Below are 19,759 nucleotides of genomic sequence, written 5' to 3'. Positions count from 1 at the left end.
GTCAGGATGTAAACAGTGGATCAACTCCATTGCTATTGGGAAACCAGGCCCAGAGCTCTATGGACCTTGGTCAAAAGTAGTGCACTATACACAGAATAGGATGTAATTTAGGACTGTCCTTATCTCTCACACGTGTTCCTTCTGCTGTTGTACCTGCCTTTCAACTCACTGTGGACTTGATTACTTTAATGGTTCCTTCTCCGCTACAACTTTCCAATTAAAATTTCATGATTCAAGAGCTTGGCTTGTACTATACAGTCCTTTCATTCCTCACTTCTCCAAGTTGATGTGAACCTGTAGTCATTTCAGATAAAAAACAAATTGGCGTACAAGAATGAGATTTCTTAACACACTTTGAATGATCCAAGAAACTGAAAACGAGGGATAGAAAATGTGTTTCCCAATAACATCTTGGGCATTTCTGGTATACAAAAGGTACGATTAGAAACGGCTATTTTAGTTGATGATTGGAGCAGCTTTATTAGTCTTTGCAGCACTTAAACATTGCAAGGTGTTCTTGGAATGAAAGGGAGGGATACTTAGTACAGAACAACACATTATTTGGCCCGTAAACATGTTCAACAAATGCCACTTAGCTAGCGTGTCCTTCCATGTGCACTAAAAAAAAAAAAATGAAGGCCCAGTACAGTCAGTGATTTTCCAGTGTTGTGTGTGTACACACAGTGGCAAGAAAAAGTGTGTGAACCCTTTGGAATTACCTGGCTTTCTATATAAATTGGTCATCAAATTTGATCTGATCTTTATCTAAATCACAACAGAGAAAAATAGTGTGCTTAACTTAACACAAATGATTGTATTTTTCTTGTCTATATTGAATACATCGTTTAAACATTCACAGTGCAGGTTGGAAAAAGTATGTGAACCCCTTAGGCTAATGACTTCTCCAAAAGCTCATCGGAGTCTGCTAACCTGGAGTAAAATCAATGAGATGAGATTGGAGATGTTGGTTAGAGCTGCCCTGCCCTATAAAAACACTCACAAAATTTGAGTTTGCTATTCACAAGAAGCATTGCCTAATGTGAACCTTGCCTCAAACAAAAGAGATCTCAGAAGACCTAAGATTAAGAATTGTTGACTTCGATAAAGCTGGAAAGGGTTACAAAAGTATCTCTAAAAGCCTTGATGTTCATCAGTCCAAGGTAAGACAAATTGTCTATAAATGGAGAAAGTTCAGCACTGTTGCTACTCTTCCTAAGAGTGGACATCCTGCAAAGAGGACTGCAAGAGCACAGTGCAGAATACTCAATGAGGTTAAGAAGAATCCTGGTGTCAGCTAAAGACTTACAGAAATCTCTGGAACATGCCAACATCTGACAAGTCTAAGATACATAAAACACTAAACAAGAATGGTGTTCATGGGAGACACCACAGAAGATGCCATTGCTGTCCAAAAAAAACGACACCATTGCTGCACGTCTGAAGTTTGCAAAAGTACACCTGGATGTCCCACAGCGCCACTGGCAAAATATTCTGTGGACAGATTAAACTACAGTTGAGTTGTTTGGAAGGAACACACAACACTGTGTGGAGAAAAGGGCACAGCACACCAACATCAAAACCTTATCCCAACTATAAAGTATGGTGCAGGGAGCATCATGGTGTGGGGCTGCTTTGTAGCCTCAGGGCCCGAACAACTTGCTATCATCGATGGAAAAATGAATTCCCAAGTTTATCAAGACATTTTGCAGGAATAACGTTAGGCTATCTGTCCACCAATTGAAGCTCAACAGAAGTTGGGTGAATCAACAGGATAACGACCCAAAACAGAAGTAAATCAAACAACAGAATGGCTTCAACAGAAGAAAATATGCCTTTTGGAACAGCCCAGAGTCCTGAACTCAACCTGATTGAGACATCCCAAGAATATTGCTGTACTTAAACAGTTCTGTAAAGAGGAATGGTCCAAAATTGTTCCTGACCGTTGTGCAGGTCTGATCCGCAACTACAGAAAACGTTTGGTTGAGGTTAATGCTGCCAAAGGAGGGTCAACCAGTTATTAAATCCAAGGGTTCACTTACTTTTTCCACCCTGCACTGTGAATGTTTACACGGTATGTTCAATAAAGACATGAAAACGTATAATTGTGTTATTAGTTTAAGCAGACTGTTTGTCTATTGTTGTGACCGAGATAGATCAGATCAAATGTTAAGACCAATTTATGCAGAAATCCAGGTATTTCTAAAGGGTTCGACATACTTTTTCTTGTCACTGTGTGTGTGTGTGTGTATATATATATATATATTTCCACACAGAGGTTGGAATAATACTGTGAAAGTGTGAAAATAATAATGCCCTTTTAGTGTAAGAGCTATGAAAGTAAGAGCCTGAAATGTCAGCCTTTTTTGGTGGAATGGAATTTTGGCCTACCTGGCGACATCACTCGGTGGTAAATTCGACCAATAAGAAAATGTTCCAAATCTCTCTGCCAATAACAGCTACTTTTCAGTTTTCCCATCCCCACTCACACTACTGACAGTCCTAGCAAAATTTTTGCTTAAATTTTTGGTAGAAAAATATCACAGCAAGGTACTTCAATTGTTAAACAGAAAATATTTGATATTGTAATAAAAATGTATGCATTGGATCTTTAAACTATAATATTAAAATAACCACACAGGAGGACAGTTATTCCATGTTGTATGTGTGTTTGCAACCTGGTCTCAGAGCATTTCGTATAATTCTGTACGTAAAACTGAGACACTCCATTTAATATGATGAGTCACGTTTCATATGGTATGAATTAATTTGTGGACTTCAAATAAAATGTTACGAATTTGCAAAATGTATGATATGTTAAGAATTATATCTACGTGGCTAATGTTAGCTTGGCTAGGGGTTAGGGTTAAGTTTAGGAGTTGGAGAAGGGTAGGTGGAAAGGTTAACTAACATGCAAAGTAGCAAGGAGTTGAAAAGTTGCCAATTAGCTCAAAAGTTGTCAGTGACAAGATTTTAAATAACCACCGGTCTTATGTAACCATACCAAACATAATATATCATACTAATTTGAGTGTCTCGTTTTTAAGTTTATTATGTTACGTCTAGTCTATGAGACCAGGTTGGAGAATTCATTTGAGGAAGGTGAGGGGAGTCAATCCTTCTTCAGGTTCATATCCATGTTGGTCCTTGAACTCCACTTCTCTACTCCTATACATTCTCAAGGGGTGCAACTGGCTTCTGTAGTATTTTTTTTTTTTTAAAGGAACCACAAGAGGGATCTGGCCTGAAATGCACTGAATGACAATATACACCAAAATGGAGTCAGGGTTACCATTCCTCACGGTCCCATCCTTCGATGTCATTCACTGCATTTCAACCATTTGTCACTTCCTCCTCATCCTCCTGGAAGTAAGGATGTTCTTGAGCGTTTAGGGCAGAGATTCTTCTTAGAGGGTCAAAGGTTAGCATTTTCTGTGGGAACAAACAGAAAGGCTTGGTTTACAAATGTGACAATTAAAAAAAAAAGTAGCAATTAAAAGTAGGGGTTGTCCTATCTTTATCATAGCTTTTACAGGTGTTGGTCTGGGTAAATAAATACACTTTTAGCCAGGATTCACATATACAATTTTACCATTTCAACACTCCCAAAAAGTTATTTTTTGACCAAACAGAATACACCCCACAGCTGGTTAGAAAACCAAAAGTTTCACCAAAAGCAGCTCTGCCCCCTGCTCATTGATCTCAGGAACGTAGTCTGTGATTGGGCGGGGGCTGATAGGACTGAAGTTGTGTCGTGAGAGGGTGACATCAGCAGGCCACTCCTCCATGGGTGGCAGGCCAATCACACTGTGGAATGGCAGACAGAAAGGAACAAGCCAACCAGTCAGACAAGTGTTTCAGAAAGAATTAACAGAAGTTAGACTGATCCAAAGTGGCAAGGACTGAGTCCCGAAATGCACCCTATAGGCCCTGGTCAAACGTAGTACACTATATAGGGAATAGGGTGCCATTTGGGATACACAAGTGGACATTTCTGCCCATACTCACTTGAATATCTTTCCCAGTTGGTCCATTTCAGAGTCTCCAGAGAACAACGGTCTACATGAGAAAGTTTGGATTTGGGTTAATGCGCTGTTGGCAAACTTCCCCTGCTGTGACAAGCAGTACCGTCTGTCTCTGTCCCCATATAGTCTTGTTTTATTGTGCTGACCTACGGCCATGTCTGTGGGAGATTACAGGGCCAGGGCTGACCCTCCCCTGTGTACACTGGTGTGGCCTGGCCGTTAGCGTGGAGCCATAATGATAAGAGAAGAAACCCTGAGTCCTAGTTAATTGGAGTGCCACAGCAGTAGACTGCTATACTTCGATTTGACCAACTGGTGGGAGCATAATCATAGAAATGAGAGCTCGGTCACACTACAGACAAACAAATTAGGTTTTTCTTGCTCAGTTTCCAATGTGGTAACTTGCTGGGTGGGATATAATCTATTAATCCAGTGGGCATCTTTTATAATATCAGATTTACATACATAACATAACATATACCATAACATACAATTTATAACACAGAGAGAAAATTATTTAAAAATAAATGTCCCAGTATGTCAAATAAGCATTCTCTGGCCCTGACCACTCACTTGCGTCGGAACATCTCAGCAAAGATGCAACCCGTGCTCCAGATGTCCACCGGCGTGGCGTAGGTGGACTGGAGCAGGACCTCAGGAGGCCTGTACCACAGAGTCACCACCTAGGGCAGACATGGAGGAGAGAGACATCAATGGAGGGACAGTTGAGAGTAGGAGAGAGGTATGAATGTGTATGAATATTTATGCCAACTGTAAAGCATAAGTAAGCATTATGGTGAATGCACATAAAGACCCTTTCCATTCTCAACCAGTTTGTGTGTGTCTGTGTTCCTACCACAGGGGTAAGGGCCATGTGGCAACTGTAGATCCTGGCCAGTCCAAAGTCGGCCAGCTTAACCTGACCACGGCTGGTGACCAGGATGTTCTCTGGCTTCAGGTCCCGGTGTACCACACGGTTCGAGTGTAGGAATGACAGGCCGCACAGCAATTGACGCATCAGGTCCTAACACACAAGGGGACACATTTAACATGTGTACCAGGCTCGGTCCACACAACGGTCCAACATATCCAGCCAGATAGAGGGCAACCTGTGGACCTGCCAAACACTGAGATCATTTAAACGTTTGTTTTGGATGTACCTTCCTTTTAACATGGTTTACAGGGACCTACTATGTTTATTTAACATGGTTTACAGGGACCTACTATGTTTATTTAACATGGTTTACAGGGACCCGAGGGGGCTTCTCACTCTGATGTGGCTGGGGGGCAGTCCTGGGGCGGGGGCCTTCTCTAGGTAGGTCTTCAGGTCCTGGTCCACGTGTTCAAATACCAGGGTGACTTTAGTCTCCTGATCTGTCCTCAGGGTGGCACACACGTCCATGAGCCTGATGTACAAACACACACACACAGACAATGAGCCTAGCGTACACATACAGTCAAACTTCACACACAGACACGTCCATGAGCTCAGTGTACACAGTGTGTGATAATTCATCTGAACGTTCCATGGTTGAATTTAGAATTCCCCAAGGTTCTGTGCTTGGACCCCTTATTTTTCTTTATACATGCTACCCCTTGGTAATGACATGCACTTTCATTACTATGCTGATGACACCCAATTGTATTCATCTTTTAAACCAGACGATACTTTAAAGTCAGCCCGCCTTGAGGTGTGCATCACAGACGTTAAATACAGTTATAGTGCACTGGCATTGTAGCTTTTTTGTATATTTTATTTAATGATCTCGAGAATGGATGTGCTCATGGTGGCAATTAATGTCTGTTTTTATGTGGTGAAGCCAAACAAATGTCCACATTACATGGACAATAAAGTTTCTAATTATAAAACATCCAACTTCTTGCATTTAAACTTTCACAAGACTCATTACACCAAACATGGTTGTTAAACATCTTAGTGTCACCTTTGATCCCGGCCTCACTTTTGACAACTACATAAAAAGCATATCCAAAACAGCATCCTTTCATCTCAGGAAAATTTCCAGAATTAGACACTTCATCTCTCAAACAGATGCAAAAAAAATTGGTCCATGAATTTGTTTAATCTCCAGTTGCTCAGACTACACTATTAAAAGCCTACAACTTGCAAAGAACACTGCAGCTAGCATTTTAACCAACACTAGAAGGCACGAGCACATCACTACAGTTTTATCAGCACTACACTGGCTGCCTGTAAAGTATTGGTTTGAAGACCTTAATCTTAACATTTAAAGTGCTGCATGGCCATGGCCTCTTATCTGACAAACGTGCTCGTTCCACACCACCCAATGAGGGTGCTCCACTCCCAAGGAGACAGTTTGAGTTGATGAATCCTGCACATCCCCAACTTTTAAATTTGTGCTCGTCCACAACAGCACTGAAAAATAATATAGGGGAAACACTGATGTGTGGGATCTCTTAATACACAGTCAAACAGACAAGCTCATGGTCAATCACCATAATTTGAATGAGAGGCGAGTCATGCCATGGTGAGTCAGTCACTAGATGATAGCCTTTATAGAACCTGCTTATCATAGACATACCAGTCAGTTTTAGGCATTCCAAAGTTTTATGCTATGTGGGTGTAGGGTTTCACAAGATACAGGTGATCAGGTCAAAACTAAAGTCACAGGCTACAAGTCGCAACAAAAACAACACAATGTGTCAATGAAAGCGTTTGACTGTGATTGTTCGTGTTTACGCATTTCAAAAGGTGCTATTAAGTATGAAGTAGAAACATTATTCCATTATAACATTATTCCACGTTATTCCATTCATTCCCTTTTTACCACTACAATTTTACAGTAGACAGTGAGACTGTGCGGTTTTGTCAGTTAATCCTAGATCTACACAAAAGATGGCGTGGGATGTGAACTAATCTCAAAATTAGACCTCTTTCCTGGCTGGAGAACATCACTATAAATAAAGATTCAATGATTAAATGTGTTCTTCAAACCTCTTTGGAATGGAATGATTGCCAAAGTTTTTGTATGCATTTTTAGCAATACCAACTACCCACTGAAGACATTCTTTAAAAAGAAAGTACACTTGGTCATAAGACTTTATATGGGCAAATAAAATTCATAGAATAAAAAGGAAAGTTTTACATCTTCTTAAGTCTGAGGGTGGTTTTAAACTTATAGTCTTGGAATTGTATGAACAGACAACCCAACTCGTTTACTTGCGACATATAGTTAAATGCACTAAAGAGGAACAATGGGAACATATTGAAGATGCGCACACTCATCCCCAGAATCTTTTTACATGTCTATTTTCAAAAGATACAGCTAAGAACATTAACAACTTCATAGTTAAGAACACTACTATAACAATATGGAAAAATATAAACGTATTCTACACAAACCAATATCACTTCCTAAAACCACAACCGTATGGAACAATCCTTGGATAGCTTTTCAGAATTCACAGATAAGAATGGTCCACGTGGTAAACTAAAGTCAGAGAGCATATCCAACTGACAATCTCTTAGAAAACAAATTTACTATTGGAACCAAGACTTAAGAACTGATGTTGGCACAAGATGGAGGGAAAGTTGGATCATAACTAACAATCACAGTTAACGAAAATGTGAGCTTAATCCAGTATAAACTAATGTATAGAATGTATTATCCAAGAGACAAAATTACAAATTCTACAACAACGGCAGAGTCATGTCTTAAGTGTAAAACTAATAATGACTCAATAATCCATGCTTTCTGGGAATGCTATAAAGTCCAGAAGCTGTGGGCAGAACTAGAAAGTTTGTTGTCAGCAGTATTACAATGTAAACTTACTTTTAATCCATCTGTCTGCATATTTCAAGACATGGCATATGGGGGTGTAGTGAGATACCCGGTGGGTTGGACGATTCTCTTCTCATCACTCATCTTGAAAAAACATATACTAAAAACTTGTAAAATCAATCAATCTGCCATCATTAACACAATGGAAAAATCGAATGATTTATTATTTAAACACTGAAAATGTGTGGGCTACGGAGAGAAACAAAATGGTGCAGTTTCAGGCCATGTGGCGGAAAGTGATGCGGGCGCTGGAGATGGGGGTGTGTGCTAGTGGGTCTGTGTAGGCGTGATGTTGTTGATGTTTTTATGACGTTGTCGTTTGTATTGTTTATAAAAAATGGTTTAAAAAAATGTGTTCTTACTTGACCACGTTCGGATGATCAAACTGCTCCAGTCTCTTCAGCAGGGCCACTTCTCGGACCGTGGAGATAGGGAGGCCATCTTGGTCCGTCTGGACGCGAACACTCTTCAGAGCAACAAACTGGCCACTCTCCAGGTCCCGAGCCTTGTACACCGTTCCGTACGCACCCCCTCCAATCTCTGCCACTGGCTCGTACTGGACCCCACTGCCCTGGGCCATGGTCTGGTTGACACACAGAAAAATAGCTACGTATGAATACATTTTCCTTCTGCAGTAAGACACTGTCCCCTCCAATCCCCTCTCTGTCACCGTGCTCTCCAAAATGGAGGTGCACCTGTCTTAGATCCAGCCCCCTCCTACAATCTTTCACCTTCTTGTGCACTAGACCTCATTAGCTGGGGTCACCTCTGCATTCCAGAGCGGAAGAGGCTGTCGGAAAGTGCGTGTGTGTATGTGACTGAATGGGGTTGGAATCTGACCTGATATTCAATGAGACAAGATTTCAGTCAACAAGACATTCCAGTGGTCAACAACACAGCACAGGCTCCCTGCAAACATAAGTCAGAGAGGGGGAGAGAGAATGACTCAGAGACATTAGACATGGCGCTTTGTATTCCATACAGAATTCCATGCAGAAATAAAGGAAGTTGTGATCAGACTGCATACTGTACAAAGTATGTAAACAAGGAAGGAAGTAGGCTAAATGCAGGAAGAGTAGCCTAAGCCACCTTATAAAAGTATGTAAACAAGGAAGGAAGTAGGCTAAATGCAGGAAGAGTAGCCTAAATCGCCTTATAACAAATAATATATGGGTAATAATGTGGTCAATGTTGTATTGACAGGGTGTATGCCATATAAATTATGTTATCTAAGGGTGCAAACAGAGGTAGTTCCACTGAATGGAGCCAAACAGAGGCTGGTTTCTCAGACAGAGATTAAGCCCAATCCTGGACTAAAAGGCTAATTTAATATAGATTATCCACTGAGAATGAGTAAGGAAGACTAGGCTTGAATCCAGGATTAGTCTTAATCTAGGTCCTGGAAACCAGCCATAAATGCTTTTACCAAAATGCCATCCTTAGCTCCTCCTAGAGCCAGCAAGTATACAATAGGTGCGTGCTCAGCCCCCTCCTGTGCTGACTGTTCACATATGACTGTGTGGCCATGCACACCTCCAACTCAATCATCAAGTTTGCAGACAACAACAGTAGTAGGCTTGATTACCAACAACGACGAGACAGCCTACAGGGAGGTGAGGGCTCTCGGAGTGTGGTGTCAGGAAAATAACCTCTCACTCGACATCAACAAAACAAAGGAGATAATCATGGACTTCAGGAAACAGCAGAGGGAGCACCCCCCTATCCTCATCGACGGGACAGCAGTGGAGAAGGGGGAAAGTTAAGTTCCTCGGCGTACACATCACTGACAAACTCAAATGGTCCACCCACACAGACAGTGTGGTGAAGAAGGCGTAACAGTGCCTCTTCAACCCCAGGAGGCTGAAGAAATTTGGCTTGTCACCTAAAACCTTCACAAACTTTTACAGATGCACAATTAAGAGCATCCTGTCGGGCTGTATCACCGCCTGGTACGGCAACTGCACCACCCACAACCGCAGGGCTCTCCAGATGGTGGTGCGGTCTGCACAACGCATCACCGGGGACAAACTACCTGCCCCCCTGGACACCTACAGCACCCGATGTCACAGGAAGCCAAAAAGATCATCAAGAACAACAACCGCCTGAGCCACTGCCTGTTCACCCTGCTACCATCCAGAAGGTGAGGTCAGTACAGGTGCATCGAAGCTGGGACCGAGAGACTGAAAACAGCTCCTATCTCAAGGCCACCAGACTGTTAAACAGTCATCATTAGCAGAGAGGCTGCTGCCTACATACAGACTTGAAAACATTGGCCACTTTAATAAATTGAACACTAGTCACTTTAATAATGTGTACATATCTTCCATTACTCATCTCATATGTATATACTGTATTCTATACTATCTATTGCATCATCGCCTATGCTGCTCTGACATTGCTCATCCATATATTTATTATTATTCCACTCCTTTACTTAGATTTGGGTGTATTAGGTATTTGTTGTTGACTTGTTAGATTACTTGTTGCACTAGAAGCACAAACATTTCGCTACACTCTAAATAATATCTGCTAACCATGTGTATGTGACCAATAAAATGTGATTTTATTTAAAGGTGGTCAGTCACATGGTTCACAGGTGTACATTATCAATAGGCCACGATGGGGCATATGCAATGCTACATCAAAGACCATCTGTAATTTGTTTTGAATTATTTACTGATGTGGTCCTACATTCTACCCAAGAAAAAAAGGTATAACAACTTTCATTGTTAAATCTACACACCTCCAATAAACAATTTAATTATATGTAGTTGTCCTAGTATTTTCTCATCAAATAAACTTAAGCAAGCAAAATTAGCTAATGCTATCAAAATATTGGACATAGCTCGTGGCATAAAGCATGAAAACGAAAGCACCCCCTCGACACGTGGTGTTCCTCCATAGTTCTATTCTCAGACAACACAGAGAACAGGCCACAACACTTTTCAAACGCAGTTGAACATCTGACGTGGCAAAAAGTCGTATATGTTAAAACATGGTTCTATACTTATTTTTGGCATAGCAAAGCATGTTTTAGCGGCAATAGCAAATTCATGCAACAAGTTGTGTAGAACTTGTGTGATTATGACTTGATATGTAAACAGTGCCCCAAACTAGCAGGAATACATTGCAACAAGCGACATTTGTTTAAGAAGTATTTTACAAGATGATGTGAACATAATGTTTCCTAAATTGTATGTAATAGGCTACTTACCACGTGTCTTTACGTTTTATTTAACGTTAGCAGGCTACACTGCTACATTTAGTGCATGAACGAAATCATGTTTTTCACTTGGTTCTTCTTATCAAACCACAGTCGACACAGGTTTTACACCAAACTGGCAGAAACTGTTGCGGATGTCTTCGATCAAATCATTCGATTTAACTTCGGCCTTACTTCTTTTTTCTAAACACTGGCAAATCTCTAGGTAAGGTGGAGGCGCTTCCTGTAGCCATGCAAGGCGGGGCCAAATATCCATATACCCTCTTAAAAAATCATGACAACTTTGTAGCATGTTTTTTTATTTAGGTGGCCATCCACTAGTACATTACACTCTGTAGAATGATACAGCTGCCAATTACATGTTCAAGTCTTCATAAACATTATGAATGAGTGAGTGCACAGTGCAGGGAGAGGCAATAAGTGGGTATTTTAAAAGTATTGAATTCTATGATGTGCTAATTCTTAGTATTTTTCCTCATGTAAGACTACAAATTTGGTTTATTTCCTCCAAAGACAATGTATATTATATACATTGAAGAAGAGGGTGTGACTCCTTCGCCCCGGGCGCGCGCAGAGCTCCATGGCTTGGTGAATGAGGACCGTGCACCAAACCCCTCCCAGCTCTTTCTTACGCTGCGATTGGCGGGGAACTGCTGTTGCTAGGCTCATACACCAGCCCTGCATTCCAAATGAAGTACTCAGAATGAGTAATTTGATTTTTAGTTCAATTAAATTAATACTATACCGTATTAACAGAAACACAATTCATAGTATAGGGATATAAATCATGCCCTGGGCCTTTGCAATAAAGTTAATCATCATATAAAAAAAGAAACGTGAAATGACCATACTTGGGGATATTTTTATATACTAGACTAGGCTATAATAGGTACGGCAAGATGTGTTTAGTGAAAATCTTTCAATGCATAATTGTTTGGTCCATATAAATAATCACATTCTTTACCCATCTGCCACTGAAGGCAATGGTCATGTTCCTGCCCCACTATGCTGCATTCAAGACAACTCAGAAACTCTGACATTTTCAACGTGGAAACTTGTTATAGAAAGATGAGCTCCAAGTTTCCCACTTGGAAAGTATCAGAATCAACCAATAGGAAGCTCTATGCAAAAGATTCACAAAAAATGTGAAATCGGGAGGCTTTGGTGTTTCAGAGTTGTTTTGAAAGCACCACCAGAAGTTGCATTCCATCAACCAATGGTTGCGTGCCACATCATCGACTGTGCAGTCGGCATCAGATTGCAATATCATATGTTGGGTTTAGCTGATAGTTAAACACATATCCAAGTGTTGTGATATCTGGCAGGCATATGCAATGTAGTTGGACAGGAAAACAATCAATATCAGAGTCACAGACTACTTCAAACCAAAGGTATTCCAAGGTCCAAAAAGTTAAACCCTTCCCGAAATGGACCATGGGCTTTCCAACCCGAACCTGATATGCATATATATATATATTTTTTTTAAATGTAGAGACCTGTTCCGAACGGACCCGAGGACAACTAGACCTGGTCGGATCCAGACCCGATCCGATCAGAGTGAGGGAAGCAAAAGAAAAGGCATTTTTATACCTACTTTATTAACCGGGAACTGATAAAGTGTGAGAGGAGGGATAGAGGTACCGCTCTAACAGCCAGGGGAGGGGCCGTACTATTAGGTAGTGACAGGGTGAGCAGGGAGGGAGAGACAAGAGACACCAGCCAACTCGAGCAATAGTAGACTAATAGCTGCCAGAGCTATGTTACTTATCATCAAATATGATTATGCAGTACCTGTTTTGACTGCATCAAACCCGGGAGAAGATAGAGCGGTTAGAGTGTTTGGACAGTAACCGGAAAGTTGCTTGTTGGAATCCCAAAGGCAGCAAGGTGGAAAAATCTGCCGTTCTGCCCTTGAGCAAGGCAATTAACTCCCACAAAACCTGCTCGGTTGAATGCATTCAGTTGTACAACTGACTAGGTATTCCCTTTCCCTAACAGTTTATAGGTTATTATAGGTAGTTGATGTCATCAATAGGCCTGATTGACAGTTAGCGTTAAGTGATTCTCTTTATTTTGATAACATTGATATCTGAAAGGACCACGCCCATCATGTTATTCATACTCTTCTCATCCACCTCCTGTTTACTCATAAAAAGGACTTCCTTTCTCAGATTATCCAATAGTAAATCATCAGGGAAGTTGATCAGTTGTAATAGCTCCCCCCTAAAGCCATTCATTCAGCGCTGGAAGTTTTGGTGATACTATAGACAAAGATGCAGGGTGGTACAGTATGCTTCTCCATTAACCGTTAACTGCAGTGGGCTAAATCAGGGTCACACAGAGTGTTTCCTGGAAGTCTTAAACAAATCTAATTTGAAACAAAAGTATACACCTCATACACATGGTTATGGGCTTCAAAAAAAGAAGACACCTGTACCATGTCAAATACAGTATAGCGCTAACATGTATTACATTTTGAGTTTGCATCCCAACATTACGCTTTATGTATAGTACCAGTCAAAATTTTGGTCATACCTACTCATTCAAGGGTTTTTCTTTATTTTCTATTTTCTACATTGTAGACTAATAGTGAAGACATCAAAACTGTGAAATAACACATATGGAATCATGTAGTAACCAAAAAAGTGATAAACAAATCAAAATATATATTTTATATTTTGAGATTCTTCAAAGTAGCCACCCTTTGCCTTGATGACAGTTTTGCATACTCTTGGCATTCTCAACTGTGTCATGAGGTAGTAACCTGGCAAGCATTTCAATTAACAGGTGTGCCTTGTTAAAAGTTAATTTGTGGAATTTCTTTCCTTCTTAATGTGTTTGAGATAATCAGTTGTGTTGTGACAAGGTAGGGAGGTATACAGAAGATTACTTTAAGACATGAAGGTCAGTCAATCTGGAACATTTCAAGAACTTTGAAAGTTTCTTCAAATGCAATTGCAAAAACCATCAAGCGCTATGATGAAACTGGCTCTGAAGAGGACCGCCACAGGAAAGGAAGACCCAGAGTTACCTCTGCTGCAGAGGATAAGTTCATTAGAGTTGAGTTTGGGGAATATGGTAGCCTAGTGGTTAGAGCGTTGGGCCAGTAACCAAAAGGTTGCTAGATCTAATCTCCAAGCTGACAAGGTAGAAATCTGTCGTTCTGCCCCTGAACAAGGCAGTTAACCCACTGTTCCTAGGCCGTCATTGTAAATAACAATTTGTTCTTAAGTGACTGCCTAGTTAAATAAAGGTTAAAAGAAAGAGTTAACTGCATGTTAGATTGCAGCCCAAATAAATGCTTCACAGAGTTCGAGTAACCGACACATCAAGGCACACTTAACCAGCATGGCTCCCGCAGCAATATGCCAACACATCTGGTTTGTGCTTAGTGGAACTATAATTTGTTTTTCAATAGGACAATGATCCAAAACACACCTCCAGGCTGTGTGAGGGCTATTTGACCAAGAAGGAGAGTGATGGAGTGTTGCATCAGATGATCTGGCCTCCACAATCATCCGACCTCAACCCAATTGAGATGGTTTGAGATGAGTTGGACCACAGAGTGAAGGAAAAGCAGCCAACAAGTGCTCAGCATATTTGGGAACTCCTTTAAAACTGTTGGAAAAACATTCCATGTGACTACCTCATGAAGCTGGTTGAGAGAATGCCACGTGTGTGCAAAGTTGTCATCAAGGCAAAGGGTGGCTACTTTGAAGAATCTGAAATATAACATGTGTTTTGGTTTGTTTAACACTTTTTTGGTTACTATTTGATTCCATATGTGTTATTTCATTGTTTTGATGTCTTCACTATTAATCTACAATGTAGAAAATAGGAAAAATAAAGAAAAACCCTTGAATGAGAAGGTGTGTCCAAACATTTGACTTGTACTGTGTGTGTATAATATATAATGTCTGTAATGTCTACGATCATATTTTAATTGTAAGGTACTTTTGTCTGGAATGTCTTTTTTCGTTATGTGTCGGACTCCAGGAAGATGAGCTTTTGCCATTGGCGTCGGCTAATGGGGATCCTGCACATTCAACGCTGTTCTACTTGTACTTAACTGGGCTTCTGTATGGTCCCATTATATAGTTCATCATCACCCAGTTGGGTCCAAACACCTATGATGGTTACATTCCAAAGGTGGAGAGCTCTTGTCTCAGTCAGTTTTTAGCACCATGGTAAAGTTGGATGCTCTCAGGCAAACGAACGCAGGACTCCATCCTGTCTGGTGCGTCCAGAGGGCCCTCTGCCAGGACCCTCCCACGATGCAGGCGCATATGCCGGGTCTATTTCACTCAGAATGGTAGGGTGCACTAACGGTAGCGGTAAAGCCACTTAGTTGGGATGACCATCTGTCCACCAGAGAGATATCAGAGCCTAGACAGCCTGCAGCCTGTCGGCCACTAGAGCAGCGATCAGAAAGATCTCCACGATGTTTGAGGGACCCAAGATTTCCTTGCAATGGCTACTTTTAAGGAGACTCGTATAGGTCAGGGTTGTGGAAAACACCCATATTAAGAGCAACCTCAACCTCTTGTATCCTATTTTGTGTCAGAGTCACTATTATAGTTGATTATTCTACCACTCTATTTGTCTGTTTCTGATGGCAATATCTCAAAGCAGAAGCCAATAACAAAGTGGTTGGGCTAATTATTGATTTGTAAGGACTAAGGTTATTATAGTTTTTATTTTTATTTCGTTTTTTGATTTTATTTTGAAATTCAACCTTACTGTGACTTGGATTTAAAATGAATAGCAGAGAGACAGACTGGTGCAAAACAAATATTGTGAAAGAAAACTCTTTTGCTCATGTTTCCATCAATCCAATGCTATTTCATTTTAGTAGTACAGATGTTCTATCTTAAATTGACCAGTTTCTCACAGCAGGAAAATAATCCTGCTGCAGCAGAAAATGGGAATTATTATGTTTATTATATTTGATGTATACTTTTGTAAAGGTTGATGCATTTTCGTTAGTGCAAATCAAGTCCGAAATGTTAAAGTCGAAATGACAAACTTTAGAAGCCTTTTTAAAACTTGATACATACAAGTTTGCATTTCCCGACAATTCCCTGCCACAACAGAGTGATCAAATTAAGATAGTATATCTGTACGCATAAGAAGAATCAAGTTCGCTATCGAGACGATTCCCCCGTGTTATTAGTGATAGCTTGTGATTGTGATGCACAAACTAGGCCTATTTGAAAAAGCGCCCTCTCCTGGCAGCATTTACCCACAAGATTCAGTAGTTTGAACACCCCCACCCCAAAAGCTTGAAAACCATTATTTTTTATGTGAAAAATAACTGTAACTGAACTAATTTTATTATGGTTCTTATTTTATTTTGAAGCCAAAGATAATACTTTCAGTACAGTTTTAGTTTTTCAAACGGGTTTGTTCATTATTTTACTTCAATTTACTAAATTGTTTTTTCATGATTAGTTTTCGTTTTCGTTTCAGTTTTCTTTTACTATAATAACCTTGGTAAGGACCCAGTGTAATGGGAAAATTATTATTGGATGTGAACTTATTAATGACTAGGGGAAAACAAGTCTTGGTGAATGTAATATTTCTGGTAAACAAGCTAGACAGCTGAACTGAGAGAATTCTCTTAGTTTAAACCAGATGCCTTGCCAGCACAATCTGTGTGCATTTGGTGTGGGTGACGTGGCTGAGTGCATAGACAGACTGTGCTCAGCCAGCAGGGGTGGTCACTGTGTATGTGTGTGTTTGTTTGAGTGTCTAAGTGTCTGTTTTTGTGTACCTGTGTTTGTACCGTGTCAGAGTGTGTGTGTGTGTCTTTATGAGTATTTCAGTGTGTTGGTGTGTGTATGTATTTTGTTTTTATGGGTGTTTGTAGATTCAGACTGATGGTCACAAAGCTGCTCAGCTCTCTGTAGATAACCAATGACACATATTGCTAATGTCTCAGTGACACAACCTTGTCCATCTACCTTTGAATGCTACACTATCTTTTCCTCATCTTTCTCTCTTAAGTTGCTTCTGCTTTCTCCTACTGTAGTTATCTCCCTCTTAGTTAGCTAACATTGTGTGCTGTAGTAGTGTCTATAAGAATGACAGAATCTCAGAGTTAGCATGCCTGGACAACCTGCTGGCCTTTTCACAGAACATTACGTTTTACATTTACATTTTAGTAATTTAGCAGACGCTCTTATCCATAGTGACTTACAGTCAGTGTATTCATGTTGGCATGAACTGATGGAGCCTATCCAAACATCATATTCTTAAATTGATAGTTTATGAAATGTGACACAGTCCTGCCTAGCAGTTGTTTCTTCTTCTTTTTTTACACTCGTACAGACAGAGCAGTGGTTGTCAATTTTCCATGACCTAAATCTCTTTTTCTTTCATACATCTGGGCCTCGCTGTCCTTTCATGGCTCTTGTCCTCCACACAAGTTATCTAATTTCAGTACTAATATATCAGCAGATAATTGTACTGGTTACAATTCTATTCACAGTGCTGAAAAATCTGACTGCTCATTTTGCTTATACAGTACCAGTCAAAAATTTGGACACCTAAATTTGGGTTATTCTTTATTTCTTTATTCAATGCCATACAACACTCCTTCCGTGGCCTCCAACTTCTCTTAAACGCTAGTAAAACCAAATGCATGCTTTTCAACCGATCGCTGCCTGCACCCGCATGCCCGACGAGCATCACCACCCTGGATGGTTCCGACCTTGAATATGTGGACACCTATAAGTACCTAGGTATCTGGCTAGACTGTAAACTCTCCTTCCAGACTCATATCAAACATCTCCAATCGAAAATCAAATCAAGAGTCGGCTTTCTATTCCGCAACAAAGCCTCCTTCACTCACGCCGCCAAACTTACCCTAGTAAAACTGACTATCCTACCGATCCTCGACTTCGGCGATGTCATCTACAAAATTGCCTCCAACACTCTACTCAGCAAACTGGATGCAGTTTATCACAGTGCCATCCGTTTTGTCACTAAAGCACCTTATACCACCCACCACTGCGACTTGTATGCTCTAGTCGGCTGGCCCTCGCTACATATTCGTCGCCAGACCCACTGGCTCCAGGTCATCTACAAGTCCATGCTAGGTAAAGCTCCGCCTTATCTCAGTTCACTGGTCACGATGGCAACACCCATCCATAGCACGCGCTCCAGCAGGTGTATCTCACTGATCATCCCTAAAGCCAACACCTCATTTGGCCGCCTTTCGTTCCAGTACTCTGCTGCCTGTGACTGGAACAAATTGTAAAAATCCCTGAAGTTGGAGACTTTTATCTCCCTCACCAACTTCAAACGTGCTATCTGAGCAGCTAACCGATCGCTGCAGCTGTACATAGTCTATTGGTAAATAGCCCACCCATTTTCACCTACCTCATCCCCACACTGTTTTTATTTATTTACTTTTCTGCTCTTTTGCACACCAGTATCTCTACCTGTACATGACCATCTGATCATTTATCACTCCAGTGCCAATCTGCAAAATTGTAATTATTCGCCTACCTCCTCATGCCTTTTGCACACAATGTATATAGACTCCCCTTTTTTGTACTGTGTTATTGACTTGTTAATTGTGTACTCCATGTGTAACTCTGTGTTGTCTGTTCACACTGCTAAGCTTTATCTTGGCCAGGTTGCAGTTGCAAATGAGAACTTGTTCTCAACTAGCCTACATGGTTAAATAAAGGTGAAATAAAAAATAAAATAAAATAAATTTGGACTATTTTCTATATTGTAGAATAATAGAGAATACATCAAAACTATGAAATGACACAAATAGAATCATGTAGTAACCAAAAATGTTTTGAAGAAATCAATATACATGTTATATTTTAGATTCCACCCTTCGCCTTGATGATAGCTTTGCACACTCTTGGCATTCTCTCAGACAGCTTCACGAGGAATGCTTTTCCAACATTCTTGAAGGAGTTCCCACATGTGCTGAGCACTTGTTGGCTGCTTTTCCTTCACTCTGCGGTCCAACTCATCCCAAACTATTTCAAATGGGTTGAGGTTGGGTGATTGTGGAGGCCAGGTCGTCTGATGCAGCACTCCATCACTTTCCTTGGTCAAATAGCCCTTACACAGCCTAGAGGTGTGTTTTGGGTCATTGTCCTGTTGAAAAACAAGTGATAGGGACTAAGTGCAAACCAGATGGGATGGCGTATTGCTGCAGAATGATGTGGTAGCCATTGTGGTTAAGTGTGCCTGGACTGTAAAATAAATCACAGACAGTGTCACCAGCAAAGCACACCCACACCATCACACCTCCTTCTCCATGCTTCACAATAGGAACCACACATGCGGAGATCACGCTGCATCTTACAAAGACAAGGCGGTTGGAACCAAAAATCTCAAATTTGGACTCATCAGACCAAAGGACCATTTATTTGGACTGCAATCTGAGGTGCAGTTAACTCTAATGAACTCATCCTCTGCAGCATAGGTAACTCTGGGTCTTCCTTCCCTGTGGCAGTCTTCATGAGAGCCAGTTTCATCACAGGGCTTGATTGTTTTTGCAACTGCACTTGTATAAACTTTCGAAGTTCTTTAAATGTTCTGATCTTTATGTCTTAAAGTAATGATGCACTGTCGTTTCTCTTTTTTTATTTGAGCTGTTCTTGCTATAATATGTACTTGGTATTTTACCAAATAGGGTTATCTTCTGTATACCACCCCTACCT

General features: G+C 40.7%; 1 protein-coding gene across 2 annotated transcripts; it reads right to left on the bottom strand.

Moving 5' to 3' along the window:
- Positions 1-454: 454 nt before the first annotated feature.
- On the bottom strand, positions 455-11,309 carry LOC135539878 (cyclin-dependent kinase 4-like). 2 transcript variants are annotated; one of them, XM_064966070.1, is made up of 9 exons: positions 11,058-11,309; positions 8,684-8,752; positions 8,206-8,426; positions 5,293-5,428; positions 4,879-5,046; positions 4,596-4,705; positions 4,006-4,056; positions 3,669-3,804; positions 455-3,429 (listed from the first exon to the last, which is right to left on the bottom strand). In XM_064966070.1, the coding sequence occupies exons 3-9, from the start codon at positions 8,421-8,423 to the stop codon at positions 3,331-3,333; spliced, it is 918 nt and encodes a 305-aa protein (XP_064822142.1). In that variant the 5' UTR covers positions 8,424-8,426; positions 8,684-8,752; positions 11,058-11,309; the 3' UTR covers positions 455-3,330. The 2 variants fall into 2 exon arrangements, with proteins under 2 accessions (XP_064822142.1, XP_064822143.1); XM_064966071.1 differs by lacking the exon at positions 8,684-8,752.
- Between the last annotated feature and the right edge of the window lie 8,450 nt (positions 11,310-19,759).

The sequence above is a fragment of the Oncorhynchus masou genome, chromosome 5 (genome assembly GCF_036934945.1).
Source record: "Oncorhynchus masou masou isolate Uvic2021 chromosome 5, UVic_Omas_1.1, whole genome shotgun sequence".
Classification (NCBI taxonomy): domain Eukaryota; kingdom Metazoa; phylum Chordata; class Actinopteri; order Salmoniformes; family Salmonidae; genus Oncorhynchus; species Oncorhynchus masou.
The sequence above is the reverse complement of the archived record's forward strand: the minus strand, read 5'-3'. Positions and strand labels throughout refer to the sequence as shown.